We start from the raw sequence: 15,825 nt of genomic DNA, 5'->3' as shown, positions 1-15,825 counted from the left end.
AATAGGCTGCCATTTCCTCAGGCAAGGCACGTCAAATACTTTATACATATTAGTCTACTTATAACATTTATAAGGATATAATTGAATTACTAAACTAAAAGTATTAAATTGCTTAGTTAAGGGAATAACAGTGAGGATGACGCCATTGGAAAGACTCCAAAAGATGGAATGAGCCAAGAAGCTGCTGCAAGGGTGAGGATGACTGTGCAGGGGATTGTGGGAATGGTGGGAAAATAGGTTTTTGTTACCTAAATGTGTTTTTAATTAGATGTGACTAGATTAGCTCTTAAATGCAATTTTAAAGCTTCAATTCTAATCTTTCTTATACAAAATGTTACAGATATCTCTTTTGTAATCATATTATGGCTTAGGAACATCCAGCAAAATAATCAGACAAATAGTTATGTAGTAGGTGTCAACGACTGCAATGATTGTTGATGGATGGTTGATTTCAAGGAACGTCAGGGTGATGGAATGTAATCTGACGAGATGAGTTGAGGGAACTCAAAACAACAATAATTAGAGATGGAGTTGTCCTGATTTCTACAACTATCTGGTTCTTATACAGAAGTGCAAAAAAGAGCAAGAGTAGACATGAAAGGTAGAAGAGAGATGGAATGAAAAAAAGTATATTATTCACAGAGAAGAATTAAAAGCAAAGAGAGAGTGGTCAAACAGAAACTGTTTGACATGATAAATATGTCAAGTTTTAGATCACAAGATAAATGTTTTGGTTGTCAGGTTGTAAAAATACTGGTCCTGATGCAGATCATAAATGAAGGGCCTTGTCCTAACCTCCTAGTGTACTGTTCAGTTTCTTAGTACTGTTTCATCAATGTGTTAACAGCCTTAAAAAACAGCCTCATCATTCAGATACTTCCTACTGTAAGGCACCATGTAATGGTCCACTGCCCAGTACAAATAATGCCTAACTCATTTCATGACCATAAGAAAACAGCAACAATAACAATGTCCATGATAAATATCCTTATTATGGAGCTGATTTCACAAACTGGCAGATGAAGAAGGGCATGGATTACAACCTTATGCAGGAGTACCAATACACGGCCAGTATTTATTCTATTTCAATTTTATCTGCCTAGACCAGACCTCCTATTACTCTCTAAAATCAACAAGGGATTTACTCCTGAGCTGTGTATTCCACGTTTTGTCTACTTTATCTTCACTAGAGCCAGATTTATTATTTTGAAAAGAAAACATATTTAAGTTGTCACACTCTTATCAGTTTCTGAGATAATGGGTAGGATTTTTATGCACTTTTATGTTTTTTATGGTTCTTATATCAAACTTGAACAATCGGACAACGTTTACATTTCAAACCTTAGATTTAAATACAGCACATCAATAATGAAGAAACACCGGTCTTCTGAAAATATTAAGGGTCTTACATTTGTGTGTTAAATGAACAAATGAACAGAAATAACTGTCAGTGTGATTGTGATTTATAAATACTATTGCTGTATAATTTAAAGTGTAATTTAAAGGGGAGTTAATGATCTAAAAATGGACTGTAAATGAATCCACAAAGCAGATGTTTAGCCTGGCAAAGAAAATCATGTAAAACAAAATTCAATTGCCATTAAAAACACAGCTGCAAGCATTGAAGTATTTTCAAGGTAAAGCTAAATATCAAATGGCTCATGACTCTAAAACAGGCAAATGCAGATATTGCTGTAAACTGGTAAAAATAATAAAACTCAGGTTCAGTACCTGCATTGCCTAAATATAATGTTACAACCTTAATTAAACTACTTAAAATAATAGTTCAGGTGGGTAGCTGCGTCAGCATGCGTAGGCTGCAAAGGAACAAGTAATAGGTTTATTCCATGCTGAAAAATATAAGAAAGAGAACACAATGTTTCGGCCATGGAGCCTTCTTCAGGTGTGAGAGAGACAGGGCAGACAGGGCACCTCTCATGTTTGAGCTGTGGCCATCAAAGTCTTTAACGAAGATATTACTAATAGTATTAATAATGAATGACCTTGGACAAGCTGTAAGTGTAAACTCAAAGTATTGCCCTGGTCAACATTCTTTTTTTCATTGACCGTCTTTGTAAAAGTAACACCACAGCATTTCGCAATCACGCATTTGTTTCCAATCATGCAAAGTACAGTAATTTTTGAGAATCGATTAACCATGCCTTTCACATGCTCATAAAAGAGATTGATTTAGGAACATAAACATATTACCGTATGCAAACTGCACTGTATACAGTATGTATATGTATATTTAATGTCTTAACTGTGCCCGTTTAAGTATTGAATATTCATATCTAATTTTACCACTGAAGGGAAATCTTAGTAGCTGAGCATAAAAAGAACAGGAGCATACTGCAACGCGTGTGAAGGCCATAAACGATATTAATTTTGGAACATAAACATACAGTATATGGCTGGTCTCGGTACTTTAAAGAAAACATAAACGAAACATGGTTTCATTATGACCAGAATCGGTCTTGAGATATTTTTAACTTGATTTACAGTATTTGAGAGGTATGTTTTAACACCGATACTACAGTGCGTAAATACTGCTCACGTATATGTTTCTAGGTTTATATTATGCATTTCATACGGTCAAATTACTTTTGAGCAACTAATAAGAAGCGCGAAACGGTATGCCCAGGGCGTTTTAGTTTCGTTTTGTGCTGGGACTCTGCTTTTAACAATGTCCCCATGGATTGATTAGAGATATCAAGTACATACAAGTCATTTTTTAAATGTTGTAGTTCGTCTTGTAAAAATGTTACGAGTACATCATCTATCAACAATTACACAGGTTCTTTTTCCATATTGCGGATTTTGGTTACGTAATATTATTTTCTAGATTTCACGTTGTGAATATATGATTTGGGCAAACAGAGCCGCAAAGAAGTACATTATAGGTTGTTGTTTTTTTTATTTTTGCAGTTTTATCTAGAATAAGCGATGCTTAAACCTTTGTCTGATTCTTGTGAAACTATCCACACGACAGTTACAGTACCTAGGAGTTGACTTCAGTGATGTCACTGATGGGATGTTTCTAAAAATCCATCCTCTGTAAAACGTCTTCTCTAGTTGTCCTGCATATGTATTCGCTAATGAAGCTGTGTGTTCTGAGCCTGGATCTCTACATTTCTGTATGAACCAGCTTAGAGGGCTAAAGACAGCTTGTGTTTAAATTGAGTGTAAGGTAATTTATGCTTCTAAAGTCATGGTCAGCATTTATTATTGTACTGTGCTGTTAACTTGTTCTGTGCCTAGTCACATTATTTTATAGCATTTTTATAGCGTTATCAAATCTGGTGGCGCTGTGTGTTAGTTTCCTGACTCCCATGTCACATGGTCTGTGATTGAATCCCATGGAACTATGACTTTATTTTTTAACAAACATTTCTTTGAAAAAATGAAACGTTTCCCTTGGTCAGAGATTAAATAAAACCTCACTCGCACCAAACAAATTTATATTTCTAAATATCACAACATGATCGAATTTAAGTCTTTTTAATAACAATGAATAGTTACAAAATAAACATTTATATTGATTTGAATCGCGTTTTGATTTAAATCGTAAACGCGTGTTTAAATATATGTTTAAAGGCGATATACTGTATAAAAGCGTTGATTCTTATGGAGTGTGTTCCGCCGGGGATTCAAAAAATTTATTTTTTTTAATTGCGTATCTAAGGAAAATTGCAGTATAACTTTGTTCATGCACAAACAGTGGCATGTTACATTATAATTTGGGTGTCTCCTCTTGCCAGAAAGCTCTAAATTGCATTTTGAGTGCGGTTTTTGACTTTTTCTAAATTGCAACCCATAAATAAAGCTGATAAAGCTTAGACTAACTGTATTCTAAACTGTTTTACAACAGCACATTGGACAATGCAACGTAAATTGCAAAAATGCACTTGGAATCTGTCCAAGCCCTCCTACGAAAATTATTTAAACTGCGACACTGATCATTCATCTCTAAATAAACTTTATTTTATATAGCGTTTTAAGCGAATAGGTAATTAGATTGCTTAAACCTAATCGCTTTTTCTACATAAACACAGCGTGATTGCTCTCTGAAAATGCTTTTCCTTTATATTTAGGCTCAGATTTCAACTATAGATCGTATTATTATAAACTTTCTTGGAAAAATGTATTTTATGTAAACCATGTTTGCTATTAATTCATTTAGGGCTAAAATACGTTCATTGTCTTCCAATCGAGTGGAGTTGACATTGGAAGCTTGCCACTCCCGGACTGTTAAACCAATGCATTAGCATGTTAAAGCGATTCCATTGAGGAGCCCAGCTACCAGTTAACACTGTACTTCCTACTTTGAAAATACCTGTGAAACCGGTTTAATTCATCACAGCCAGCACTCCGGCAGAGAGGGGGTTGTACTCGTAAAGTAGAAGCAGGCGAGATTTCCAACGAAAGACACCTCCCCCCACCCCTCAAAAACCCAGTAAGCAGTAATGCTTTATGTTGAAAATTGAGGTGGATTTTGAGGATGATAAAGAGGATAAACTGGGATGGGAGGAGGGTTTGGTTTTGCATAAGGGGCGGGATTATGATAATTTGAGGAATTTGCGAGAGTATAATGGTTTGATATATTTGATTTTGTATTGTGGTCGTTATCTATGTTTTTGGTTGGTATTATGTTTATATGGTTGTTTTGGTTGGTTGGTTGTTATTATGGTTATTAATAATACGATCTATAGTTGAAATCTGAGCCTAAATAAAAAGAAAAAGCAAGTGATTAGGTTTATGAGCAATCTAATTACTTATTCGTTTAAAACGCAATATAAAATAAAGTTTATTATTAATTTGCTAGACAGAGCGGTGAACATTATTATGCATAAGACAAAGATAACTAAATCTGTGTACGCTGTAAGGTTTTTACTTCTTAAACTTTTAAAATACACGTTTCGAATAGAAAGAAATCCTCTTCCTGGTACAGTACTGTATGTATAGCAAGCCAGCATGTCTTTTTTCTCCAATCAGAGGGGTGTCAGATGGTGTCAGCCAATCACCATTCTGAAGCCCTACCATAATCTCTGGTATGGGGAGACCCCAGAATTCTGTCCCATAGTTTAGACAGATGATAGATACTTTTATTGATCCCGTGAGGGAAATAAAGTAAATCATTTTCATTTTAGGAAATTATTAAACGCTTGGTTAAAAGCAAAGGAGATTGTCTGTTATAGTGGACATAAAAACAAGAGTTCGCTGGCATTATATATCTATACGAATTACACGAATATAATTATATCTTATTAATTTCTTGAGATACGCGATTCTTTTAATACAGTCTTTGCTGTGCTCTAGAGGATCCTTGTGATATTTCGAGCTCTGGTTGAATGATAAGTGTCGCAGTTTAAATCATTTTCGTAGTTAGAAATTATGGAACGCTCTGTTAAAAGCAAGGGAGTTTTTATGTCCGTTGCAGTTCTTTTGCAACATGAATATAATTATATCGTTATTAATTTCTTGAGATACGCGATTCCATATTATATTCCCTTTTAATCAAATTCTAAAAGTATGCTTGTTGACTCCGGTATCACGTTAGTTAAAGACTTCGATGCTTAAAATGTTTAGGGAGAAATGGAATACTGGAGTGTTCCTGCATCCCTCTTCTGCACTATAGGCATGGCTTTTTTTCTGTTTGCTCCATTTCTAAAACTTTTTGCTCATGTGCATTTTTGTATTTTTTTTACACCTCTAGCACTTTAACGTCATGAATTTTCATTTGCCTTAATTTGTAGAATGAATTTGAGTTTTAGCCTTAAAAATCTTAAGTTTTCACTATCTTTTGTTTCTTGTCCTACAACTGTTATTATTGATCACCGAATTATTGTACTTGACATGACTTCATTCAGCCTTTCCTGAATGTCTATGACAGGCAGAGAGAGTGCTGTTTCTGGTGCGATCTTTTGCAGCTGACATTTTACTGTTTTAAAAGAACAAGAAATTAGATTGCTCATAAATCACTTATCCTATATAAATACAGCGTAATTGCCCTCCGAAAATCCTCTTTTCTTGTTCGTTTTAGAGACCTTGATCGAAACTGATTTTAGATGTCAGAAAGGATTTCTTTTCTCTGTATTTCCTACATTGCTTTGTCGAGATTTTAACTTTATATTTAGGCTCAGATTTCAACTATAAATCGTACACTAATTAATAGCAGTAAATACTGATGTTTTGCTCCCTCTTACCACAAAAATATATATGTTTTGTAGCTGGGATGAACTTTATTTCGTACGCGTATCTACTACCATTCGGACACGAAGAGGTTAAAGATGGCGGCAAATCAGACAGTGAATCAGACAGGAGTGGCTTAAGCGACATGCACAGTCATGTAACTGACAGTTTGAGGTAGCCTATCGTGTAAATTTCGCTTTGTTGCTGATAGGTTAAGCTTTCGAAACTCTGCCCCAAAGTCATGTGACTGATTTTTCGCCCTGTTTCGTTGGTTAAACGCAATGATCACAAGCACCACCATGGTAACTGGGATGTGTAGATTTTAATTCCGTTTGAATTATAACTGTACGTACTGTCTTCATATTTGGCCAGGGCTTTAAAGAGAATTTCGGTGCCGTCGTCTCCGCTTTAAAGGTACCCCCGTGCTGGAAGAATTTGACCTCGGAACGTTTGCCCAGCGTACTCCTAGGTACTGTAACTGTCGTGTGGATAGTTTCACAAGAATCAGACAAAGGTTTAAGCATCGCTTGTTCTAGATAAAACTGCAAAAAAAACAAAACAACAACCCATAATGTACTTCTTTGCGGCTCTGTTTGCCCAAATCATATATTCACAACGTGAAATCTAGAAAATAATATTACATAACCAAAATCCGCAATATGGAAACAGAGCCTGTGTAATTGTTGATAGATGATGTACTCGTAACATTTTTACAAGACGAACTACAACATTTAAAAAATGACTTGTATGTACTTGATATCTCTAATCAATCCACGGGTCCCAGCACAAAACAAAACTAAAACGCATACCGTTTTGCGCTTCTTATTAGTTGCTCAAAAGTAATTTGACCGTATGAAATGCATAATATAAACCTAGAAACATATACGTCAGCAGTATTTACGCACTGTAGTATCGGTGTTAAGACATACCTCTCAAATACTGTAAATCAAGTTAAAAATATCTCAAGACCGATTCTGGTCATAATGAAACCATGTTTCGTGTATGTTTTCTTTAAAGTACCGAGACCAGCCATATACTGTATGTTTATGTTCCAAAATTAATATCGTTTATGGCCTTCACACGCGTTGCAGTATGCTCCTATTCTTTTTATGCTCAGCTACTAAGATTTCCCTTCAGTGATAAAATTAGATATGAATATTCAATACTTAAACGGGCACAGTTAAGACATTAAATATACATATACATACTGTACACAGTACAGTTTGCATACGGTAATATGTTTATGTTCCTAAATCAATCTCTTTTATGAGCATGTGAAAGGCATGGTGAATCACTGTACTTTGCATGATTGGAAACAAATGCGTGATTGCGAAATGCTGTGGTGTTACTTTTACAAACACGGTCAATGAAAAAAAGAATGTTGACCAGGGCAATACTTTGAGTTTACACTTACAGCTTGTCCAAGGTCATTCATTATTAATACTATTAGTAATATCTTCGTTAAAGACTGATGGCCACAGCTCAAACATGAGAGGTTGAGCTTTATTAGCTCCACCTTGCGGAAATTCCGGATACTATTATTTTGCTTGTCGTATTATAGGAGAATTTATGGTAACTAGCGGTATTTACCGGTAACTGGTAGTATTTACCGGTAGCTTGCGGTAGACTGCGTACAGCGGACCGGAAAATAATGCGGTATCGCCCGCGCTTTTTGAATGGCTGCATCTGTATATACAGTATTTACAGACAAGGCATTTTAGAGGCCTAACAGTCTGGTCAACCAGAAAACCCCAGACCGCTACTTAGCACTGAACTCTTAATATGCCTACAGAGGCCACACAAGAGATGAGCTGGCTTATAACTAAATACAAAGCAACCTGAAGTTAAGTCTCTCTTCACCCTGGATGCCACAAAATAAATGGGAGCGTATATCCCTATCCATAAAATGCATCCTAATCAGGAAAGACATTTCTAACTGAGGTATCTTTTACCCAGGAAACCCTTGTTTCCTAAAAACAGAGAAAAGCACTCTCTCTCTAACAAGGTTCAAATTCTTAGCTCCAGTTAGGTTTGATTTGGATGATCAAGAAGTAGGGGCTCTAGCCTGGCCCAAGCTTCAAGTCCCAATTCCTCTGGACTGCTCTCTCTCCTCCCTGCTCTCCCTCTCCTCTGTCTGTGCTCTTAATGTGATCTTATATTGTCTCTTTCTGTGCTGCTCCTTGCCAATCAGTAATATACATCCTCCCTAGGTATACTAAGGTACACTTTACCATTGTTTCTGCTCAAGGGACCCCCCCCCCCAGACCTCAGCAAACATCTTCTCTCCTTTGACGTTAGAAGTATTTACTCTTCCCAGTGCCACAAACTTGATCTAAAATCTAAGAGACACTTCTCAGTCACCTAAAGCTGTAACAATACAATATATCAATATCAATATCAACAATATTCTAAATGCTGATTTATCATAACCATCTTAATGTCTGAAGACTCACAATGTGACTTTTGCAGTGGTAATATGTAGGAAAGAATATACCCACCTTCTCTTGCAATGAAGGCATTTGATCTTGAACATATGCTGAATACGAGACTGTAGAAACTGTGTTTATTTATATGATCTGTCTTCACATTAGACCTGGGCTATTTGTTATTGAACAAGAGGAAGACGATTCCTGTGTGATACTATCATCTTATTCCTTAGAGTCACTTAGTCTCTGTTGAATATTTGTCAGCATTCAGGCAGCATCCTGTATGTATGAGCATAATTGGTTTTTCAATTGAAGTTTTTGATTACGTTGAACTTTTTTCCTCATAAAAGAGTCCCAAAATTGTATTCAGGTTTTGATTAAAGACATTTAATCTAAAAATGCCTAAAGCATAAATTATTTGTAACTTGTGCCTGAAAGTAAGATATTCCTAAAAAACTGATAAAGGTCTTCTGCTGTGGAAGGAGATGCAGGCCTAAATTACAAAACATAGTCTGTGTGATATTTGTCTTGTATTTGCCATACCTTTACTTGCCCATTGGCCAGTGAACATGGAATCTAGATTCATTAGAGACTTAAACAGCAATCTAAAATTGTGGGTTCTATTTATAGCATTGTTGAAACCACTGAAGCTGATTATAATGATGTAGTAGATCCTGGATATTAGACATGAAGGTTTTTTCCTTAATCTGCACCTTACAGTTGGATCATAAGTACAGTACCATCTAGCTTGTGATTCTCAAATTGTTTGATAGTAGCTCACCATGTGTCTTGCAAATACAGAGGAGTGATCTGATAACCTCATTTAGGTGTTGTCATTCATATTGACCTGGTTACAATGCTTGCAGCCTAATATCAACTGCATCTGTTTAGTTATTTCCTTAAACTAGCCTCTTGGGAGGTGGCTGCGAACACACCATAAGTGATGCTATCCTAGTGTTGGTCACTTGTGTCCTTACCATCCATCATGAATTTGACAGTCAGAAAATGTGGCCTTTTTCACAGCTTTATTGAACACACCTGCCCTAAATTACCACTCATTCAGCACCCAATTACAATTCATTACATTTAGCAGATTTCAGGGGGTCTATCAGTCATGTCTACTGAAGTGTATCAGCAAACAGAAGAACTGCTTATCAAGTAATGTGCTCACTCAAGTGAACAAATCCACCATGCAAGACCAGTCATGCATTTGTACTGTAGCATTAAGCTATGTGAATTTATATATCCAATCTTTCTTCTGACTGACAGTTTTGAAGATTCTTTGAATTTTCTTTAACAATTTTACATTACACTACATTTCTGAACTATATGTAAAAAAAACTACTACTATAATAGTGGCAATTAATTTCAACTCATAATATTAGTTACAGGTCATAGAATTCTCTTTTTAAACATATAACATATAAAAAAAACAAGAAAGGATAATACCACTTTAATTCTAAAGAATATAAATGTTTATAAAATTGCAAGCCAGATTGTATTACATTGCTGAAACGTTCAAAAACAGGAGGTTTATAACTGAAAATGCTTTTGGGATTATATGTACAGTATGCTCAAAAACAAGTCATGATTTTTTTCATTCTGAAAATGTGATCTTTGTAACAGTATTTGGAAACACAAACCAAGCACATCTATTTTAAGAGACTGCCTTCTGGCTTGCAATGTCAATCAACATAGGGGTTACAGCATGCTATATCAAGGTCACATTTAAAAAAGATGGAAGATAAAGGGACATTTTTTCTTGATTTCCAAATATCAGTGAAGATTTAAGAAGAAGCTCAAATTCATAAATATTAATTAAATTCATTGTTGACTTTTTGTAACTGAATAATGAACAACAATTAAGTTTGTCTTTTGTTGCTTACTTTTTAACATGTGGTTAATTAAAAAAAAAACTTCTAAATACTTGAATATACAGTATTCATCTTTCCTATTACTTTTGTCAGTTATTAATGTCAGATTAATAGAAAATGAGCTAAAACGCAAATGTTAGACTCAGGTGGGAACTATTCAAATTGAAATTGAAAATAATAAGTAATTTAAATCTAGTTTAAGCATAAATTATAAATTACTGTAAGTTGTAGTTTGTTACTCATTATTGTTAAACTTAAACTTAACATAAAATAGGCTTTTTTTCTACGTATACTGGCAATAATTCTGCAACTAACCATCTCCCAACGTTTATGGACAGAGGATCATGTTTCGTTTCCTCCTACCAGCTCAGTATAAAAATGAGACATAGATACTAAATAACATAAAATAACGCTTTTATCATTGTTCCTCTGCAGAACTGAAAAAATGTCATTTATTGTTGCCCTGTAATTACTGAAACAGAAAAGTTTTACCTTTAGAAGATGTCAGAGATTCCAAAAATGACATAATTTAATAGAGTATACTGTAGATGGGTTCCTGGAAGTATCCACAGTAACTGAGGATCTCAAACATACTGAGACAGTTTTACTTTAGACCTTTAGGAGAGCTCAGAGGTCACACACAAGCACCAACATTTTTCTGGAATAATTTGAATGAAGTAGCTTGCTCAAAGACACAGGAGTCTTCAATTTAAAGTACTGAAAATCAGGAGTCTTTCCTTTCTCCTTTCAGCTGCAAAACCAGAAGAGGATAAAACGGAGGTGGCCACTGTGTCAGGCAAAGTAGACAGTGAAAAGGGAGATGGACACAAGAAGGACAGCAGTAAAGGTGGTAAAGGTGCCAAGGAGACAAAGGGTGAAGGCAAGGATGGAGCCAGTAAGAAAGGAGGAGATAAAGGTGGTAATAAGGGTGCTTCCAAGAAAGATGGAGGAGGAAAAGGAGCAGCGGATGGAGGTGGAAAAGACAAAAAAGCAGGAGAGAAGTCTGGAGGCAATGCCAAGGCAGGAGGGAAAGGAGGCACTAACGCAAAAGGTGGAGCCAAGAAACCACCAGCTAAGAAATAAACCTTTAACCCTTACTTACGAACTCAAACTTTACCATTATAGACTAAAAAAGGAAGATGACAAGAGGAAACAGAGATTTTCCACCGAATCAAAGACAAATGAAATAAACATTCTTGTTAATATGGATTTTAATATTAATATTGATTTTTTTTGTGTGTTTAATTCAATATACTGCATTACCTGACATTTTTTCTCAACTACCAAGATTACAATGTTGACATTGAGACTTCAGGTCAACTCTCATAATGTAATGTTGGAACCAAAACTATTCGCTGAAGATTTAATGCTTCTGAATACATATTTAGTATTCAATACATCAAATACATCTTGGTGCTTTAAGAATATCATATTGTTAAAAAACATAATATAAGCCAAAATAGCTCCTTATAGTATAAAAAGTACTGAATAAAATAAAATGGCATTGGGGAAAATATCAGTATTTTTACTTCTCCTTTCTTTACATATATTCCTGCTACTGTACAATAAACAAATAAGTAAATATGTATTAAACTAATTATACATTAAACCCAATTACAACAAATAGTTTTCCTTCTTTCACCAGTGTACTGTTTAAAATAGTGAAATCTATCAATTCATATCACCTGCATTTTTACATAATGTTTTAGTCTTAAGGCATTACTACAACTACATTTAAAAAACAACTTAACAGTGCTATCCTTCCACAAAAATTTCTCTGCAACTAAAATGATGCTTTTGTACCTATATAGTTAAACACAGTATATGAAATATTTCATTGCTTATATTGTCACTATCAGTTAAGTCATAGAATAAAAATAGATTGAAACAACAGGGATGGCAGAACAATATGAGAAAAATGAGAAAACATGGAACAAATACAGTATATACAATATAAACTATTTTTCTCCAGGGACAAAGCTACAGTACCAACAATTCCTTATTATACATAATTTTAATATCTTTTTCGTTGGCAGCCTTTCATATTCCCCTACTGTATGTCTAGTTGATGTAATTTTCTTTCTTCTTTAAAGCATTAGATCTCAAGCAAGTATCTTGGGCCCACTGAGATACCCTCAGAAACTTTCCAAGGAGGTCTGCAGTCAGTATAAATAAATAAAATCAAAATCCTCACGTGGTCTTTTTCACGTACTCTGCTATTAGATTTTTATATCTGTTGATCTGCAAATCTTCTATTCATGTTTTACAATTGTCAAGAGTTTTATTTACAATTCTTATATTCCTTTAGGTTTAATTTGTTTAAATTTCTAAAATGGGATTTCTTAATAAAAGCAAAGTTCTTAGAAAGTGATTCCTTCAGCCTATGGAGCAGTGTGGTGGCTCTGTGGCTAATGAGCTGCACTTGTGGCTGGAAGGTTGACGCTTCATATCCTGTGGCTGGCAGAGGAATCCTACTCTGTTGGGCCCCTGAGCAAGGCCCTTAACCCCAACTGCTTCAGGGGCACCATATAAATGGCTGACCCTGCGCTCTGACCCCAAGCTTCTCTCCCTGTCTGTGTGCCTCATAGAGAGCAAGCTGGGGTATGGGAAAATACAAATTCCTAATACAATAAATTGTATATGGCCAATAAAGTGATCTTCTCTCTTAAAAGGTTGAGAATGGCTAATTGTAAGGATCAGAGAAGATTGTAAAGGAAGTGTTATAATTCTTTAAAATTATTTACAAAATGAAAGATTATAGAAAGCATTTACAAATGCAGATCTGAGAAAATATTATTTACAAAACTGTAATTTATATAGTATACAGTAATTTAAAAAATAGTTTAACTATTTTATGCAGTAGGACAAAACTCTGTACAAATGTTCTGTATTTCTGACTATTGTAAAATGGCTTATGTGGTTTATACGGTACTCGTTTGCCTTGTTTGCTTCTTAATAGTGTCAAATTATTTTCATCTAACATTTGTTACATTTTTTTTTTGCTTGAAGAACTACCTCTGAATTTTTTCCCTTGTAGAAGCAGAACAAAAAGAAAGACATGGTTTGGAGTGTTTTTCAAATGAAATGTATAGCACATTAGGAGAATACAATCAATAATAGATACAATTATAATCCAATTAAATAGCCTTTTATTTGTATTTACTCTCAAACATATACAGGTGACTGGAAGGAGTCTCCACATTACAGCATGACTAAATATTGAAACTTAATGTTAATATTGAGAACAATAATTCATACCATGCCAGGGGCATATTGTTTATGTCATGTAACATTAAAAGACACTGGAGAAAAACGTTAATACATAGGAAACAACTTAATAAGTATTCATGCTAAAATGAAGTAGCTGTTAATAATGTACATACATAGGAAACAAATAAATGTGTGTTTATGATAAAATAAATAGTGTGCGATTAAATCACAAAACGGTATATATCTCCATACTGTATTCACCTCTTAAAGCACAGACACTTCTGATACATTAATACCTGAATAATTAATTGTAGCACCTTGTAAGGGTATTTACCAAAAACAATCTTCCTGTATCACATCTGGTTAAATGTGCTATGTGCTACATACCATTTTTTGTGAAAGTCAAAGTTTGTAAGCCATAATAAAGAGGGAGAATGACATTTACTGTATATATTTTTTGTATATAGGTGATGTATAATTTCTCAGGACATGAAGTACTGTAATAGCTAATTATGCAATGAATGTCAAGTTCATTAAGTGATGATCTTCAACATGCAAATAGATAACCAACATGCAGACCCCGATAGTAAAATACACACATTTTTGTTATGCACTTTGCTACTTTATTATAAATCTTCTGACCCCTTCATTCATGTGGCATAAGAGGTTAATTGATACTGAGCATCAAATTAACGTTATCATTTATAACTGTAATAAATTCACAAAGCTATTTTCAGGGAACATGGCAGTCTCCCTTTATTCTACTATGACAGGTAAATTCATTAAACTGATTAAAATTTGTCATCTAGAGGATTGATCCACAAGAGGTCTACTGGGAAAGCAGTCTGTGGTCACTGTTGAAAGGAATACAATCTGTACATGCTCTGTACCACACTGCAGATGTTGTCTGGTAGAATTCTACCTCATTGCTCTTGTAGAACCTGTGCAAAATTGTGCCTGTTCACTTTTCTCTGAGTCTTAGATGCCAAACATCATCCCAGCTCAGGGGAATCCTCAGCATAATAGCCACATTCATTACATAAGAAAGCCATTGTTATACAAGCAGCATGAAGATGAGCATTGCCCTGATGGAATGTTATCATGTCAGGATGAGCCCACAGGAAAGGCAACATGTGAGGCTCCAGAACTTGATCAATGTACTTCTGTGCAGTCAGGTTGTAATCAATCACTACTGGTGAAGTTCTCTAGTGTCTTGACTATCCCCTAATGGCCTAAACCATCACACTTAGACCTCCTATCGATAAGTCAGTTGCACACAACAATTAACTTATGTCTGCATACAGACTCATGTCTATTACTGTGGTCTACATAAAACACTCATTACTAAATAGGACTCCAGATGTTGCTCCAATACCGATTTATTTTCACCAGGCTTGATATTGAACAGGATAAATCATCTCATCACCTATGTCCATTCAACTCTCTCTCTAATGAGATGATTTAGTGCTTAGGCTACAATCAAAGTCACCTGAATCTAATTAATTAAAGTGCCTCCAATAACAATTTATCAATATGCTCAACCATTATTTGCTTACATACTTCATTTTTCTAAAACCATACATGCATAAATAGTTCTACATTTATTTTGATGCTCAGTATATGTCTTCACAGACAATGGAACCACTTATTTGTTGATCAGAATTAAGCAATTAATTTCTTTTGTTGTAAGATTTACTGTTTGAAAATACTACAATGTTTCTGACTGCAATCCTGTGTGACCTCTACAATGGATAGAGACTTTTAAAGATTATTCTCAAAATGTACAGTATGTATGGCAAGTTGATAAACATTTGTATAGATAAATATAATTAACATAGAATTAATACTCCTAAGGAACAGATGTTAATATCAAACAGTTCAATAAATGTATTTTTATACATATTGTTTTCTTGTCAGCTGTTGTCATTGGCAGTAAAATTCATACACACTTCCATGGTTACCACCTAAGTGCAATCTCTTCATATTAATACAACAATTCTCTTTCTCTGTAAGTTTTTACAAAAGATTATGGTGCAATGTTTTTTGTACAAGATCATTGTATGGTTTGAAAAGATTAATGCAATGTTCCTTTACTTAGTAATTTTCATTTTTTTAATTCAGTT

The 15,825-nt window shown here is 34.7% G+C and overlaps 1 protein-coding gene across 2 annotated transcripts in view; it reads left to right on the top strand.

Annotated features, from left to right (window-relative positions):
- Nucleotides 1–15,605, top strand: part of tmie (transmembrane inner ear) — a 90,511-nt gene extending 74,906 nt beyond the window's left edge. For both annotated transcript variants that reach the window (XM_088643045.1, XM_088643044.1), the window contains one exon: nt 11,244–15,605. In XM_088643045.1, the coding sequence (XP_088499171.1) occupies nt 11,244–11,575 (332 nt within the window). In that variant the 3' untranslated portion in view covers nt 11,576–15,605. The remainder of the gene's footprint in view (nt 1–11,243) is intronic.
- The last annotated feature ends 220 nt before the right edge of the window (nt 15,606–15,825 follow it).

Source organism: Lepisosteus platostomus, chromosome 8, assembly GCF_059453375.1.
Source record: "Lepisosteus platostomus isolate fLepPlt1 chromosome 8, fLepPlt1.hap1, whole genome shotgun sequence".
Classification (NCBI taxonomy): domain Eukaryota; kingdom Metazoa; phylum Chordata; class Actinopteri; order Semionotiformes; family Lepisosteidae; genus Lepisosteus; species Lepisosteus platostomus.
This window is presented reverse-complemented; position numbering and strand designations above follow the sequence as displayed.